The 18,944-nt window shown below is 38.0% G+C and overlaps 1 protein-coding gene across 1 annotated transcript in view; it reads right to left on the bottom strand.

Moving 5' to 3' along the window:
- Nucleotides 1–7,782: 7,782 nt before the first annotated feature.
- The window catches only part of MCM9 (minichromosome maintenance 9 homologous recombination repair factor), a 48,195-nt gene continuing 37,033 nt past the window's right edge, over nt 7,783–18,944 (bottom strand). Inside the window, exons 9-12 of the mRNA XM_053973081.1 lie at nt 18,310–18,513; nt 16,704–16,786; nt 11,978–12,123; nt 7,783–9,922 (exon numbers count right to left, since the gene is read on the bottom strand). Of these exons, the coding sequence (XP_053829056.1) occupies nt 8,422–9,922; nt 11,978–12,123; nt 16,704–16,786; nt 18,310–18,513 (1,934 nt within the window). The 3' untranslated portion in view covers nt 7,783–8,421. The remainder of the gene's footprint in view (nt 9,923–11,977; nt 12,124–16,703; nt 16,787–18,309; nt 18,514–18,944) is intronic.

The following is an 18,944-nucleotide window of genomic DNA, read 5'->3' as shown; positions in this document are numbered from 1 at the left end:
ATACAAGCCAGATGCTGGAGTTTCAATTTACACCTCATATTAGTGCAAGGCAAAAGCCTTGATAATTCTGTCCCCAGATCCCAGAGGTCCCAGCCCAGCCTTGCTGATGAGTTGACTGTCATCACTTCTGGGGGTGTTAGATAGTGCGGTAGGGAGCAAACTGGCTGAATTCTGTAGAGTTTTAATCACCCACCGAACAAGCACTTGAAAGGCAGGGAAGCATTAGGGTTCAGTAACAGTCTCCATAGCCAAAACATTCACCGGCCACCGGAAAAAAGCTGGGGCGTGGTAGCTACTTCACCAGAAACCAGGAGCAAAGAAATACAAATGTAAACAGGTACAGAAAGTATGTTACTATTGTCTTAAGTTGGAAGAAGGAAGTTGGCAAAGACATATCGTACAGAGAAGTTGACAATATCCCTCTAAAGATCTTGGATTATAGTACTGGTCAAAGCTGTTTGAGTATAACTCAGAAACTTTTGTGGGCTGCTATCAGTAAAAAAAGAATAACCTTTTTATTTTTTTTTTTTCCCTGAGAAAGGTCTCCCACTATAGTATTAAAGGAGAAAGAGTTTTCAAGAGCATTCAGTTCAAACCTGGATTGCTACCAATTAAGCTCATGTTAATCAGCTTAATGCTCATGCTATTACATAAGCATGTTATTGAGAAAAGGATGAGAGGTATCAAAGCCATCCTTGCCTTGGACACTGCTGACAAGGAGCTTTAAATTGTGCAGCTGCCAGTGATAAAACATTGTGCTGAGTGTGTATTTATTGTCTCTCCAGTTCCTTTTTCTGAAGGAAATAATTAAGGATAGAAGCAGTCCATTTGCTAACTGCATTAGCAACGATATCTGGAGAACACTTGACCAGCTCATTCTGCAACTACGTGGGTTTTCAGTCTGAGATTTTGACAATAAAATAATTTCCAGTAACATTCCTCCTTAGTCAGGACAGTTTCTTGCCTGGAACTGAGGAAGGTGTAATGCCCAAATGTCCAGGTCTGTGTGAGTCCATGCTAGGGAGAACTGCTGAGGTATATTAGGTTTTTGGCCCGATTATAGAACCATAGAATGGTTTGGATTGGAAGACACCTTAAATGTCATCTAGTTCCAAACCCCTGCCATGGGCAGGGATTATCTTCCACTAGTTCAGGGCTCTTAAAGCTTCATCCAGCTGAGACTTGGGCACTTCCCTGGAAGGGGCACCCACAACTTCTCTGGACAATCTGTGCTCACCACCCTCACAGTGAAGAAGTTCTTCATAAATCTGATCTAAATCTATCCTCTTTCAGGTTGAAGGCATTCTCCTTTGTCCTGTCACCACTGTTCTTGTATCAAGTCCCTCTCCTGCTCTCTTGCAGCCCCCTTTAGGTACTTGGAAGGCACTCTAAGGTCTGCCCAGAGCCCTCTCTTCTCTAGGCTGAACAACCTGAATTCTCTCAGCCTGACAGCTGCTTCAGTCCTCTGATCATCTTTGTGGCCTCCTCTGGACCTGCTCCAAACAGGTCCAGAACCTCCATAAGCTAGGGGCCCCAGAGCTGGATGCAGCACTGCAGGTGGGGTCTTGCCAGAGTGGAAGAGAGAAGGGAGAATCACCTCCCTCCACCTGCTGGCCACTCTTGATGCAGCACATGAAGAAAGCACTCCACAGCTGACTCCGTGCTCCCTGTTCCTTCAGTGCACTCGTAATATTGGAACTAATTCTAAAAATAAGAAAACTCAGTGTGACCCAGGCCAGGGCGCTCTGTTTAAATATCACATGTCTTAGTTTGGAAAAGAGTATTTAAGGTCAAAGTTTGTGTCTTCATCATGGCTTACTGTTAAGTGCAATGGTTTCAGGTAACAAGGGCAGTGCTGACATGCAATATATTAAGAAAGAGTTTAGCATATCCTTTGATAAGTTGAGATTCTTACAATTATACTATGATTATTTCTTCCAACAAACAGTAGTATTCAGAGATCTTTTAAATTACATTTTTAGCTTGTCAGGAGAGTATTCCTACCCAAGGAAACATGATACTATTTTGCTGTTGTGGTTCCTGGGACCAGGGAAGAAGCAGTGCAGACAACCACCATGTTCAGTGACCGACGAGTATTTTTCACAACAGTCAGCTCCAAGGACGTTGCCCTCAACAAAAAAATAATTGAAATTTTGGAGCTCCCTCTGCTGGTTCTATGGCAACTTTCAGGTAATCACTTTCCCTTCTCTCTGATTGTTCGTTATCATTTAAATAATTAACTTCAGGTATTGTTGTATTAAAATAAAAAAGTTGGAGCATGTGTCTGTGGTAGCTGATGTTATATTGGAGAAAAATCTGACATTCCTCTAACAAAGAGAGAAAAGGTATCTTTTTTATGTCTAGTTTCAGAACTTGCAAATGCATAGTCTAATGCATGCAAGTATTTAGTGGGAGCATATATCCCTATCACCATTTTCCCACAGATTCCTAATATGTGTGCATTCATACACATACTGCTTTTATACATGTTAGAGTCTGCCTTACTAGGTACAAACAAGGTAAACCAGGAAGACAGCACTCATGAAAACGCTGCACAAAAGAGTGCAAACTCATGCTTTATACACCTTATTTAACTGCTACATGGTCGAGAATTTCCCTTATTTTTATGCAAAACATTTGTTTTTACTGTCAAGTATGTAAATGGCTCTAAAGTGTTTCAGCTGAGAGTCTGCTGTTCTAAGATGGCTCACTGTGCCACATAATACAATCACATGGGAATTTCACATGCACCTGTTTAAAAATCAGCCAAACGACAAAGAGAACACAGACATCAGGAACAGTGCTTGTCCAAGGTATTGCTAAGGTTTCGTTGTCTTCATTACCTTTAAAGAGAGCTCAGGTCTTTAACTTTAAAAGGTAAAATTTCATTATATCCAAGTATTTTCTGAATGGTGTCTGAAAACAGATTGTACAACGTTTCTTCCTGTTTTCTTGTAGCTAAAACATACTGGTTTCACAGTTAAACTGCCATAAATTCCAACCAACCTGAGCTCTGCACATCAACTGTATCCTACAAAAAAATGTTAACAGTGGAGTATACAGCTCTCAATAAGGCTGATAAAATACTAATGGGAGAGCAATAATGTAATTACAGGAACGGCTGATTAAATCAAGATAGCACTTAACAGAATAAGGTAATTCCAAATCTAATGATTATATTAGATTATATCATCATTTCAGTGACACCACTGAGAGGTGATTAGAGATGGAACTTTAACTTTCAACTTTTTAACAATTTAATTTACATTTCTTTAATTGCTAATAGAGAAAAAAAACTTTCTATTTTCTCTTTGTTCATTGAGAGAACATAGAATATTTTCAATTCTAGTTTTCTTGAAGAAAAGGTTTCTTTCAAAATATTAGAAAGGTATTTAGTTCTGAATATTGACAGCTGGAAAAGGGACCCATAAGAACATGCTGCTGAGCTGAATCTTGTGAAGGTCATTAGAAAATTATCCCACTGAGGTCACTGGAAATATTCCTTCTTATCCTGGCAAAAACTGGAATAACCCACTAGTGACTTTGAAGTTTTTAATCTTCCCAAAATTTTATGGTGTATTTAAAATAATTTTGGCTTGGGTCTTTGTTATTTATCTAAACTAGGAAAAGATCTTTCAGTGATGCTGTTAATCACTAGCTATAGAGTATAGCAGAGACATTAGACATAAATATTCAGAAACTATAAGCCAGACACTGTAAAAAGTATTTTTACCAAAAAAGTTAATTTGCTGTAGGGAAAGTTTAGGGGAAATTTATTCTAACTCTCAGTACAAAAGTTTCTGATGTCAATCTGTGATCCAAAAGAACCTCTTAAAAATCATGGCTGTAAAGCACAGAGACCTCTGCATTCAGAGACACTTTTACACCTCCACATCACCATGAAAGCGTGAATGGAGTAAAGCTGCTGTCCTGGTAGTGTTGAGTGGGAGTGAAGCTGGTGAAGCTGCATGATTCCTTCAAGTAGAGCTGTGCTTCCAGACCACTGAGATGGACTGGAAGCAGAGCTGCAGGTGTAGCTGCTCAAGTTGCTGACTGCTTTTCTCACGTTGAAGCTACAGAAGTGTTCCTTTTCTTCCTTGTGATGTTTTGTTCTGACAGATGAACAGTGGGTTGTGGTGAGTAAGTGCCTTGAATGGAGAAAGAAAACCCTTCCAGAGAAAGACAAATAACATTTCTGGAAAAATGTGGTGCACTCACCTAGGATTTGGCAATGAAGATAAGCAACATAAGGATGCTGCTGAACACAGAAGATGACTACATCAGGGAACTTGCAGCTCCTACTCTTCTTCACCCCTGCTTTCAGTTGCCAGGGAGAACAGAGCTAGAATAATGTTGACAGCAGTAACAGGATGATTTGGAACTTGATACCTCCAATTCAGAAGGTGCCAACACCTTGTGAGTGATCATGGTCATGCAGGTATTGCTTGTATGAGCTTTTCTGCTGGGGGCTGTGACAACATATATTTCTTTCCTTGACTTTTACATGTGGTAACTGTCTCATGACTATTGAGCTCAAGTTAGGAAATGTTACTGACTGAAAAGTCACTGCTCCAGAGGACATCTCTTTGTAAATGGCACTGCAACGATACATCTTATTTGTACAATAACATCTGCATTTTTAAACAATATGCCCTTGTTATGTATATATTGCTGTGATGTAGTTATGCAATGACACATACAGAAATATTATGTGCACAATTGTAATTACACATATTGGCTCAGAATAGTCAAACTTGACAAAACCCACAATTTTACTCTTTTCTAAAATAGCTGTGCTCCTTATTAAGTAAAGGACAATGTTATTCCTTGGAACTATTAATATTCTTCTGTCTGACAGGAAGAAAAGTATTGATAAGCAAAGGCACACCAGATACCTAAGGGAGATGACATAATTATTATTCATTATTAATGAAGCTATTGCCTCATTCACATGAAATACAGAGCACTTAATACTCTATCTACCTCATCTTCCCATCAATAAATACATTCTCTCTAGAATGGGATATTATATATCCTCACTTGGGACATTTCTTCACATGGAGTCCACTAATCAGAAGTTTCAGTTCAGTTTGACTTTGCCTTGTCTTTGGCTTTAGCTCACTTGGTTTTGTAATCCTGGTGCACATCACATTATGATATTTAACTCATTAACCTATGTATCCAACAAGAATCACGACATTCAGACCACTTAAAAATAACATGAACAGCAAGCCAACTCAGCCATGTAAGATTTTCTTGTGCTTGCCAGCTATCTAGAATGAAAAGCAGCACACAAAGGGGATTAAGACTGGCTGGAGGTCAGCACAAGAACACATTAGCAGAGGAGCTCAGCCACATGGCACACACTCTCTTTTCAGTTCAATTTCTGCCACATTTTTTGTGGCATGTTTAGAATTTTCATATTGCCGCAAAGAACCGAAGGCTGTTTTTGCAAGATGATTATATGGCAAGTGATTCCTATTCTAGGTTGTTTTACAGGCTTAAAAACTAGATCTCTGCCCCAGAAGTCCCTTAAATAGGATGGGCAATACCTCCCAGGGGAGCTTTGGCGGGAGCTGCACAGACATTGCATGACCAGGCATGTATATTCACCTTCCATGAACACAGCTTAATAAAATACTTGTGTATTCAATAATAATTGATTTGATAGACCATAGACTCAGAGAGGCAAGTGATAAAACAGATAATGGCTCAGTGTGTGGCCAGGAAGACAGGCTGACAGGAAGTGACTCATCTGCCCCTTGACTGCACAAAGTACTCAAAAAGAAAATTCATCTGTAGGTTAGCCCACCGGACTGTCACTGCCATAGTGTTTTAAATTCTCCAAACATTGGGCTATTGTAGCACTTAAAAACATTAAAACTTGTGATTACTTATGGGGGAAGTTGGTTTATAAAGGTAAAGCAAAGAAGTTAGCAATGTTCCCTGCCAAAGCACTGATAAATGGGCTCTGTAGCAATGGCAACAGTGAGGGAGAGAGTGAATCAACAGCAGGTATCATTTTCTTATTACTGTGAGCTCCTGATTTATCTTGGATGCTCTGAATTCATGCTATGAATCAGAAGCAGTACCACAACAGTACTGGTCTGGTAAAGAACAATTTCAACTGGTCTGGTAAAGAACAATCTCAGCAGTATCTGCTTTCCCAAATTTATTCTTTGGTTACTTACCCCTCACACTTGGGTGAGTAGAAGCTGTTTGCAGACAGCTTCAGAAGACATCAGTACTTTTCCTCCAATAGTATAGAAAAGATGGGCCTTTCTGCAGGCTCAGTGGAATGCCCCTGATGTCCCTGTGCCTCCTTTTCTTTGCTTCTAAATGGGAAATCTCAAAAACCTCTGCTCAGTAAAGAATCAGTGTTCCATTTCATATAGTAGTACACTGACTACTTCTAGTCAGGGGAGTCAGAAAAGTTTCTTTTTTACTGATATACTATCTAGCATATTATCCCACAAAAACTGATCACCAGTAAAACACTACCAAAAAAGACAAATTGACTCTACCTGAATTCTACAGTCTATGTTTGGAGTAGGCTGCCTAGAACATATCTAAGTGCCAGATAGCAACCCAACCATGTTCTTTCCAGGAAGTCTGGAAAGTCTCCAGGGCATTATCAAACTTATCCTAATGTGCTCAAACATATTATTTTGAGGGTTGGAAGCTTGGCTAGTAAAGACAGTAGCTATGTTCTGGCTTTGCACTGGCCAGCCAGTAACATCCATTAAACCAAAAATCTAGGAAAGAGGACTTCTGTCCGTAAAAGAGACCACCACGCAAGTGGCTGATGCAAAAAATGCAAGTAGGAAGACCATCACAAATATTCATGGGTCCAGAATTCTTGACCCTTCTTTCAGTGCAGACACAGCACCCTGTAGGATATGTCTGATTTTCATGGGCAGTAGGTCATGGGTGCACATCAACCTCACCCTGGCACAGGTGTGAGAAGGAACATGATAGGGTGGCTCTGTGCTTTGGGAGGGAGGTGGATGAATTCCACTTCCTTTGGTCGATGGCACGTTTCCAGTGGAGGAACTACCACACAATCAGTCTGGACAGCAATGTTTCTGTCATTTTGCTGAACTCTGAACAGTAATCCAACACTATCCTTAGTGTTCTCATAATTTCATTGTACCACTCTGATGTACTTGGGCCTCACACACCCTCAATTCTCTGAAATTCTGCAGTATTTTAACTCACTTGGTTTCAAAGGAGCTACTTCTAAGCGAATCAAGAAAGAATTAGATCTTTCTGCTAACAAGTCTCTCAAGGGATTTACTGTGCAGTAAGCAACCACTCTATTTTCTGTTTACCTTGCAGGTAATAACAAGAATATTCTGTGGAGAATTCAAACACAGAAGAAACATACCAGGCAAGTCACTAGAAGAAAATTAAGGCTTACCTTTCTCTGTAAACATGTAATGCATTAGGAGATTAACTTCCCATTAGACAAATGTATGACACAAGATGCAGCATGCTACAGAAGACAAACTACCTATCAGATGCAGTAAAACTCTAATAATAATTAAAATATCCAAGTAAACATTATCTGACTCAGAACCCAGCTACACTAGGGAAGCTCTTCACTGTGCTGCTAGGGTTGAAGTGTAGTTTATCTGCCAGGGCTTAATGCCTGCATTAAAGTTACCCTGGTTACTGACAATTCCCATTCAATCACCTGAAATTCATTGTCTCTGCAGTGGGGAACTGTGTGTTTATTACAGAGTTGGGTTTTGATAAAATGACCCAGAACACAGACACAGATATCTGAACCAGTGTATTTAAAACCGAAAGTAAAAAACGGAAAGAAAAAACTCTCAATCTGTGTTTTCAACATCAGTTGTGTGACAAGGAGCACAGAAATCAGAGATGAAGCAAAGTTGCCATGATACTCATAATACAGAAACATTTACCATAGCATGATGATAGATCACAATATTGATAACTATGCTGAGACAAATAGCACATCCACATGAACAAAATACAACGACACAGCTTGAGCACTATCATTTTTCTGAAGTGGCAGAGTCACTTGGAAGGATAAGCTGAATAATGTGTAGTTCTAACCATTATATGAAATAAAGGATAAAGTCAATTAAGACTGCTCTTCTGCAAGGTCACTCACTCTGGACTCATGAACATAGAGATACAAGTCTTTAGGGTTGACCAGTTCAACCAAAATAGTGAACTGAGATAAACAGTCTTGGGAAGAGTTTAGAAAACTAAAAGCCAAATCAGGCCTGCAGCACACACAGTTCTTGCTTATGTTACATATATGGCCCTTAAAGAAAAATGTTCACAGGTCCGGGATTCTATGAAATGCTTTGAAAACCATAGATATAAGTGATAGGAGGGTGAAGATTCAGAAGAACTGAATGTTAAATAATTGGGAGAATATAAATTTTACATGCTTGGATTTTTCCTAACCTCTTTATCCCAATCAAAATCTAATGTAGCATCATCCAGCTCTGCTATGGAGAAGAGAGATGTCTTTGTGACCATGCTGGCTGTACTAGAATTTCCCAATGCAAAACTCTTCCTTTTGCTAGGATTGCTCATGTGTACCTGCAGTGATGAGCTGTGGTTTTCCTTGCTGGTGTCATTCTTAACAGCAGGTGAGGTTTCTGATTTTGCCTCAGGACGTGATACAAAGGAGAAAGTGGACAGCTTAGCTAATGTGCTGGAGCGCACCTTCCCTGTGCTTGGACCACCCAGTTTCTCCTCTGCCTCCCTTTTCTTCTCAGTCGGTGGAGGTGACACAGCATCAAAACTGACATCAGGGCGTATGGTTGTGCTTTCACTGATTTCTTTCCCTAAGGCCCGACTCTGCTGCTCTTCTTGCCCTTTATTATCAATTGATCCTTTTTCCAAACTACATTTTCCTAAGCAAGTCAATGTCATCTTACTTTTCTCAGGTGGGCAGCATTCTTCTGAAAGCTGCTCTCCCTGGAGCTGCACACCTGGCTTAAAAATAGTTTCACTCAGAAAATCAGAAAATTCTTCATTTGTCTTCTCTGAAGAATGACCAAGCTTTGTCCTTGGTCTGAAAGAAAATTTAGCTAGTTTAGCAGCTGGGGGACTTTCACTTTCTTGCTCGTGGGAAGTCATGAGTGTTTCCTTCACTATTTGATCTTTACATCTTTTTCTTATGGAAACTGCTGTACGTTTTGCTACTACTGATATGCTGTTCTCTTCTTCTAGCACAGAATCTGCATCACTTGAGAGATCTGGCAGGCCAGAGGTAGGTAATACTGAAGGAAGGGCCTTTGCCTCGGGGTCCTGTGTACTTGTAAAGAATCCATATGACTTCTCCCTGTGCAGCCTCTTCCAGCTTCTAGAAGCATGTTGTCTAATAACTGAATCCTGCACACCAGCACTTGGTGCTGGGTCTGCAATATTATCTTCTGAAGAAGAACAGTTGTGTTCTTCAGTCCTTTTCCTCCTTAACTTGGAAACTTTGTCCTTTTCTTTCAGAGGAGCATGCAGATCCACAGCTGCTGGTGCCTCTCTTACTCCATTTTGCTTCCTTGATATTGAAGCAGATCTTTCTTCAGAACTTGAAGTTTTTGAAGCCAAATCATTTGGAGATATCTTGGGAACATGAGACTTTCTCTGAGAATTTCCTTCAGCATCAATGCTGCTCTCTTCCATGCTGTCAAACCATGCCAGGCTGCTTGTATTTTTGTTATTATCACGTGCTGTGTTGCACAAGGGTTCTGGATGAGTATTTCCTTCACAGCTGCCTTCAAGCAAAGGTGGCCCTGAGTTACCCTCTTCTTGATATGAAGGTTCTAACTGAGACCTTTGCTTTGCCTGCCCAAATGCATCCTCATCTGAGCACCTTGTGGTAGTACTGGGATTTGTTTCTTCAGGCTGCTGCTGGCATGAATTTTCCTTTTGCAATCTATACAATAAAAAAAAAAGAACAATAACAAACTAATTTTCTTCCTGTTTTTTTCTTTATTGCATTAGTGGTACATAATATGCATGACTGGTGAAAGCTATGGATAATGTAGGTCACAAAAGTATATTATTAAGTTTCACATACAGCTCTGAAAGCTGGTGTTGCAGTCTGTGGTCTTGGACAGTATGTGACAGAATTTAGTGTCCCCAATAGAAGGCAGGCAGATGGACAGAGAAAGCAACCACCTAAAAAATAAAACCGAAACAAACAGCTTTGCACTACTTACAATCATTGCTAGAGTCCCTTACCGGCTTTATACATTCTGTAAGTCTATCTTCTGGAACAGGAACCTAATTAAATCTTATCCTGAGCCAGGTAAAGTCTCAAATGAGTTATTGGAATTGAAAACCTGAGTATTACTTGGAACAGTGGTTGTTTTTGGGTTTCTCTCATAATCACTATATACTCAACATGTCAAAAACATGATAGAATAAAAGCATCACAATTCACTTATAAAATTTAATTATCACTGTCTGTGGCTATCAGTATTATCAGGACCCTCCAAAACAACAGAGGTGCTTGAGTGAGGGGTCCCTCCAATCTCAGAATAGCTGATGTTCTATCTATTGTACCTAAACACATATTTTCCAAGGCAGACAGCATTCTGCATTTTGCTAAACAGTTTCTCTGCTCTGGGAGAGATATAACACTATATAGGCATGTACAGACATGTTTAGAATTACTATAGTTGTTTATTAATATCTATATTCTTAATGTTTTAATGGAAGGTGGCAGAAATGATATGACTCATCAAGAAGGGATGAGATATATGATACATGCTTGTTTTATTGATACCTAGTTTAGGGGGAATGCATGGAACAAGCCTTACAATACAGAATGGGTTGTTTTAAAGAGGACATTCATTTAGCATTCCCTAAGCTGTTCAAGAGAGGGAAGAAGAAATCAGCTTAATTTCCAGCAGAGGACATTTGGTGGGATATTGGGAAAACCCTTATGGGCATTGTGTGGAGCAATCATGGAAGAGACTACAGAATGGCAACAGAAAATCCTCATCATTAGAAGGCTTCAGAGTAGACAATGTGTGCTTCTGCCAGGAAGGTCAAATGCAGACTTGATCCTCTCTTTGTATTTGATCTCCCAACCCATCCTGCATTTCTGTGACCCCTATGAATTACCTCTGTTTTAAAACTAGCTTTTGTCTGTCTGTTGAAGATATCTCAATTCATCTGTTTCTGTTGACTCTGTGGTTATTTAACACATCATTACTCTAAGTTACAAAATAAGTCTCAAAAATATTCAAAGGAAAAGTGAATTCTCCCAGCTGTTTCCATTAATTTCAACAAAATTAATCTTTTATCTTCCTTTAACAGAAAGCAAAAACAAGTTTCTTTTCTTTAAAGTCTAATCTCATTTCAGGAAGAAAATGTGGGTGGTTTTGTTCTTTTTTTTTTTTTTTTAATTTTATTTCCTCCCAATTCTAGGGTTATTCTCTCAGGTTAAAAGTTAAAAGTTTTCTATTAATAACAACAAATAGGTTTTCCAAATATTATTGCAGTGAGCTGAAAACTAGAGATGCAACAGTGAAAATTCCAGCATGTAAAAAAGAAAAATCACCCAAAGGAACAGAACTTTGATTCAGGCTTACATCTGCTATTAACAGAAAGGGAAGGATCCTAAGCTACCTAAAGGTAGCTTAATAAAATCATGAAGCAGATCTGCTGTATTTTACCAAACAAGTAGCAAAAAGTTATATAAAATTATTTGCTCAGCTACAGAATCTAGTATTTTGACTCCAAGAAGCACTTTTGAAACTTATCTGAGCATAATATTGAGATATGAGTTGGGAACTCGTTAAAATATTTGTAAATTCTATAACCCTGAGGCAAAAGTGATCTTGTGATGATCTCAGAGTGCTACTTTAAAACAATCTCCCTGATTATCCATATCCTCTAAAGAAGGAGTCCCTTGCAGATATTATTGTGAAACAAATTCTGTTTCCCTTCTGAATTAGTTTGTTACTTTGTGTATTACAACCTGTCAAGTCTTTGTAGCTCTTTGTGCAGAAGATCTTTCAGCTCCAGCCGCTCCAATATGATTTCACACTGTGTTCGGTACTGCTCCATTGGATTTTCTGGAAATGAAGTGTGTAAGGCATTGATGCCTCCAAGAAGTGCACCCCCCTATGGCACCAAGGAGATTAAAAAAAAAAAAATAGGAAACTACCTTTATTATTAAGCACTATATTTAAACAACAGAGATTATGTTATCTGAAATTCTCCCTTAGATATTTTAAAGCTTAAGGTAGCAACTATTTGCTAACTGTATCCACACAAATAATCCTATTAGATCTGCTCACACGGTCAAAATTGCTCATAAACATAAAGCAATTACATTACAAAGCCTGCATTTTACTCATACTTGTTTATTTTTATTGACACATGGAATGGGAAGTCCACCTAAAGCTTGAGAACATGATGATTGAAGATATTTTCCAAATAAGTTGTAAAAATTGTGCTCATGTGAGGAATTTTTTTAACTGAAGAAGTTCTGACTGCGAGAAGTTTTCATTATCTTTGCCTAATTTCTTAAAGGAAAAGACCTGGACATTAAGACTTATCAGCAGAGTGTAAATTATTGAGCAGAAATATTTATGAATAGTATTTTAAGAGTAACTTACTATTTGTGAATAATTCCAGTAAATTGTAAGTGATTTTCATCTGGGAAAATTTTTGCTGTACCTTGTAAAAATGAAGTTGGTTTTTATTCAGAACAGAGCATCTGCACAGTGATTTTTTCCACAACAAATAATCTAGAATAGTTCTGTACTTAATTGCTCTTTGGAAAAAAACTCCTCACACCACAAACCCTCTACTTCGTCACAGATTAGTTAGCATTTACCATTCCTGTCTAATCTATAAAGCTCAGTACAACTAATGAACAAGATGTGTATCAAGTGCCATGGGCACAATAGCAAAAGTTAATGAAGTCTCTAGATCCAGAAATTGCTACCTATTGCATCCCATGGATTACACGTCTTCAATTGTGGCAATTTCCAGTTCTTCCATTTTGCAATGTTAAGATATTATATTTTAAAAATTACACTGAAAACCATCACTCTGTGGCTAATTAAAGCTCTCTAAAACTATAACATGCTAAAATTAAGGCTGTCCATGCAACCTTTAATGCATCCCACTGAAGTTACCACTTGGGGATTTTTTGCCCATCACTTCAGAAACATGATAGATTTGTTCCACATAGAAGCACCAGTCTCGTGGCATGGAAAAGGCTCTAGCAGAACCCCTCTGCTGTATTCGCTTCAGGAAGGTTCATAGGGAATGAGGCAGGGACTCAGTCTCTTGGTTAGTACAATAAAAAGCAGACAAGATTCCATCTCTGATGGAATCAAAGGACCAGATTCCATCTCTGATGCTATGTTCCAGTTCTCATGATTCAGAAAGAGCCAGTCAAGAAAAGAAAGAAAATAAATCTCTAAGTGGGATCCTGATGTGGTATGTGCACAAAAGGAAATTGTGGGCAATAGAAAACATGCTCACTCAAAGTGCTACTATTCTGAAACTGGGGCCCCAACCATCTCTTGGGGGTATGATCTTGTTGACAATTTCTTCTGGACTGCACATAATTCAGCTCCAGATCAGAGGAGTAGCACCATCCCATCACTTCACAAGGACTGTGTGAAGATAGATGAATCAATATTTCTGAAATATTCAAGGCCACTGGAGATGAATTCCAAAGAAAAATACTTTAAGAAATTGAGATTATTACCTTTACGACGGCAAGTAATAATCAAAATATTGAGCAAAACACTGACAGAAGATAGTTGATTTCAGATGGAGTACTGTCAACATGTGACCTAAGGACCCAGTGGAAAAAAGAGGACTATGTGGTTGTATATCCTGAGATATACAGCCATGGGCTGCAATAATGTCTTGCCCTCACTGACATTTCAGTCCTTTACTTGGCCATCACAAGGAGCTTCTTTTAAATAATATGCGTGCATGTGAAATTCCAAGTGAATTTAAGACATCTGTGAAGTTTCATTCCTGTGCTGGAGCTCATGTCTCTGAGATACCTGATCCTCTGAGATTCTGAGATATCATTTTAAGTAGAGGAAGGAAACCACATGACAAAACCATTGCAAACTGAGGGCAGAGGATCTAAAACTGAGTATTAAGGGGAAAGTTAGTGGAAAGGAAAGGTGTAAAATACCTAGGGATAGAGAGACAAATTATAAAAATGAGTAAATGGAGAGGGATTGGAAAGAGAATAAGCCAAGGATGGAAACATGACCAAGAGAAGGAGGGAGGCAATGCTAACAAGAGAAAATGAGGCAAAGAAAAGATCAAGCCAGGGTGATTTGGAATATGCTCACAAAAACAAAGTAGGAAAGAGAAATATAAAGGTGAATTAGAGGGCAAAACAAAACAAAAAACTCCAATGAAGTTGGTTGATGATGAAAATGTGATAGTCTTCCTTCCCAAGACAGCTCACAAGAAATACCCAGTCACAGAAGAACTGTGAACTTTATACTGGCAACAACATTACTTACTGTAGAAGTTGCAAAGACAGTGTCAAAGAGGAAGTTTGCTGAGCTAAAAAGTGGCAGTCAGTCCTTCCAGAATGATACTGACATTTCCTCATTTACAACTTCATTCTAGAGACTGACAATTAGGCAGTAAACACAGGATGTATCTGTACAAAATGTGGGATTTTTTTTTCTAAAGAAGGAATCTGTTTCTGAAAATAAACTTTTGCATGCTACTTCTATCTTTTTTTTTTTAATAAAACAAATAAACCACTTCCTTAAAAAAGAAACTACTTCAGTCATTATTCATATTTATCAGGAGAAAAAGTAAAATCTGACCTTAAATAGCAAATCTCAAGTTTGCATTTTCCTAACAAAGACGAACATGTTTACCTACTTGCTCATAAGAAGCTAAGAGTGAAGCAAAGATGGTAAGCATACCAATTACTCCCAGGTAATCTTTTGCAGTCACAATTCAGGCAAATTTCTCACTGACTCTTAATAGACAAAAACTTGTTACACAATGTAGTGGGTTGACCCTGGCCAGGTCAACCTGCAGCCCTTGAGGGCAGGACTGTATAAAAATGAAACAGTGACCAACAGTTAAAACAATTCTTTTACATTTACTTGTGCTGATCAGGTAGAGAGACACACAGAATAACATTCATTATTATTATATACATATGTTTCACTTTTTGATCTGTTACCAAAAAAAAAAAATAAATCTGTATTTCAGAGTTCTTATATTCAAAACCACATTAATTTGAAACCACTGTCCCATCAATTTTCTATCTAGTTAATTACAGGTTTAATTACATCTAATGAAGACTAACGTGGTATTTTCTGCAGTTTCAACAGCTTCATATTTTAACTTTGATGCAGTGCTGTCATTGAGAAGCTGAGCTCTACAAAACAGTGCAAGATGAAGTGCAGCAGACAGTGAAATAATTTTCCTACTTAATAAGGTCAGGCCCTGTAGTATTTCTGAGATAAATTCCATTTGCAACGTTGTGCAATAGATTATCTGTGGCACAAACTGCAATTAATCTCTCAACCCTCACTGAAAGGACAGGGGAGATCACAAGTGCCTACCTGCTGTATGTGACTTTGTGTATCTATACTGAAGAGCTTTGTCTCCAAAAAAAAGGAGCGTATCTACTTCCACAAAGGTCATTTAGGCCCATTGAACTAATAGGTGCTCTGTAAAACTGTTTTAATTTGAAAATATTCAAGTCAACCTATACAGGAACATAGGAAATGCTATTTTGGATCAGATCAGTCAGCTGAGTAGCAAAGTACACCATCTCTGACACAGCCAAACCCAAACATTTCAGATGTGCTAAAAACCCCATGCATAAAACTTTGGATAATCTACTTATGGTAATTTTTTTTCCTACTCCAAAGCCTGAAGATTTATTTATGTTAAAAATATTCTGTCTGAAGTAATCGTGTCTATATTATTTTCCACTTTTCTACTAAAAAACCCTATCAGATTCACAGTTCTCTTACTAATTCTAAATGTGCTGCTTTTTCAACATCCTAACAATAATATTACAGTAAACTAAAATCTAACCCTTCACATTTTTTCAATGCCTTTTTGAACAGAAACATTACATAAATCCATGTGATAACTGGAATGCATGATTTTCAGACCAACCAAAGTTTTGGAATTTTAAGTTTTCTAAGAGTAAAATTTGTCTTCTAAATGTTCTGAGTTTTACTATTACTACCAACATAGTTTAAAATTATTTAATGGCAAAATAAATTGTAGGTCTAGGAAACTGTTTGAATGTGCTCCAAAGAATCATTTGGTTCTCTCCTACCTAATTAATGAGTGATTGCACAATATCATGGAAGAAAAACCTGTCAGAGGCTATTAAACACAGTGATATACACAAAATTTCTGCCTCAAAATGTCTTTAAAATGTAGACTACCAAAAGCCAGCAGTATGCCAAAACTTCACTTAGACTGCATAGTCTATAAAAAAGGTAGCAGGCCTTTATCCTAATCCAGATTTTTCAGTATAATCTCTGTTTAAGGATTTTAACAATCAAGATGGAATAGAAAAGACTTGTCAAGGTCTCTGATTGCCTACTTTGCATGAATCCATGAAATCCTTTCCAAAGAGAAGAAGGGAGCTGGCACATGTCTACAAGTAAAACTGAATCCCTTAAATGTGGTACTGCAGCAATAGCAATGTCTGGAAGAAACCTTACCTGCATAGAAGATTCCATCACTGACACTACAGTTACAGCATCTTCCAAGGTCACAATATCCCTAAACATCAACCGGGCATGAGCTATCAAAAAATAAATGGGTGCAAGTGTTACTGAAGTCAAAAAACAACTTTTTGGTTTTTTTACTAGAAGGAACAAGACATTTCTTCAAATTTCTTCAGCCCTCAAACACTCATTCATGGGCATAACTTAAAAATAAATACAATGATTTTGATTTCAATGCCAATTTCAACAGAAACTGGAAGGATTAGTTTTTCTCATGAACAATGGGGTGTAATTTTCAAATTGCAGTTATAGTGACAGAATAAAGATGCTTAAAATTCTGCAGTTAAAAATTGTGAAGTGCTGGATATCACAACAAAGAGTGAGATATTAAATATCCTTATCTACATAGGCACATGTCATCACCATAGCGTAAAAAATAAGATCTAATCTTCATCACAGGTCAGAAAAAAATTTATTCCTCTACCTGGTCTGTATCAGAGATTTGGTATTATTTAAAATGTTTTTCTCTACAATAGCTTAATTTTCTTCTTCATTCTCTATCGTCAGTCAGCAAAATAAAAGTGATTTTTGTAAATAGATACAATGCAAATAATTTACCACATGAAGCCTTTTTCCTAATTGGCCGTGGAAGCACACTCAGTTCTTATTCAGGAATAGAAAGACCAGTTAGTTAATATCATCTAAATAATACTTTGAAAGAACAAAATCCTACTAAAAGCCCCAGTCTCATGAACTCATAAGAAGAGAAGAAAAACTGAATGGGAAAATTACATGTGAATCTTGAAAAGTTAGGACTGTCTTTCACTTAAATGGAGAATATCTTTCCCTCAGAATAGAGAACAAAACACAAGCATCTAAAGTAAGAGGTGCTACACTGCCATTTATGCTTGCTATACAGAATACAGTACATTCTTTTAAATTTATCCTGAAAATATTTAACATGTCATTTTATAAAAGGTTATTACAGAGTCTTACTGCTTCCTTTGGGTTCCATGTTACTACAGAGACTTACTGCTTCCTTTGGGTTCTTTCTCATAAATGAAATATTACATGAACTCAGAGTTGGAAATTTTTGAGTTGTACGGCAAAATAAGGGCTTGACTACTAATACTTCAGGAAACAAAAAATATGTTATCTTTTATGTTATATTAATTTTAGGATTATTAATACTTAAGAAAAAAATACGCTTATTTTGTTATATTAATTTCAGAGTGGAAGCAAATATTTGACTCAAATGGAGCCAAGTAAATCTTGAGATTGCCTCTCATAAAGACACATAATTTCTGAGATTTTTCTCTTGAATGTGACTTCCTCCAGAGGTTTTAATATTTATTATATACATAAGAATGTCAAAATTAAAACTGGTTTTGATAGTCTAAATATAACACCCTTTCTCACACTCAAAATCTCCAACCCCAAGGCTCTTTAGATGAGAAGGATAAAACAAGATCATACAAGAACCACCTATCCCTACCTCCATGGAAAAGCTGCTACTCTACTTACTGGCTATAATTATACTGTTCTCTTCATTTCATAAAGGTTAATTGTTAGCCTAAAAATAAAAATGCCAAGGCCTCACCTTCTGCAAGGCGTATCAGGCTCTCTAGCAGGCGGATGGTGGTGCGGGCAGCGTTCCTGCAGTCACTCTGACGCTGCATCTGATAGTAGCGAACAAGGATCAGGTTGCTCTCATCAGACAATTTTGGCTGTATGCTTTTTATAAGGCAGAAGTAGGTCTTCATCTTTTCCATGCTCCAGAGCTTTTCTGATTTGCTTGGGCAGCCTGCATTACAACACCCTTGTCAGTAATTCTGTAACAACAGACATCAAGCTTCTTCCTAAGAACTCCTGCTAAATAGACAGGTGACTATGAAATACACATTCCTGCGCTTTTGGGGCACACTGGTTGTCTGTTCATTAGTCCTCGAGGACTTGGTCAAATTCCAGTCCAGACACACCATCCGATCCCTCCCGTATCAAAACCCACAGTAAAGCCTCCAGTAATTTCTATAGAACTGCTGTTGGCCTCACTGCCCACCAGAATGGTACAGGCAGTGCCAAGTGCTCAGGAACTCCTTAAAATGAAAGATGCTACATGAGTGTATGCACCTCCTCTGCCTGTTTTACCTATTCTGTTGGAGCCAAGAGCTACCTGCCATATTCTGAACGTTTTTTGTAAGGAAATATTTTGGAAAGGAAAGGAAGCTAGCTGAA

This window comes from Vidua macroura, chromosome 3, assembly GCF_024509145.1.
Source record: "Vidua macroura isolate BioBank_ID:100142 chromosome 3, ASM2450914v1, whole genome shotgun sequence".
NCBI lineage: Eukaryota > Metazoa > Chordata > Aves > Passeriformes > Viduidae > Vidua > Vidua macroura.
This window is presented reverse-complemented; position numbering and strand designations above follow the sequence as displayed.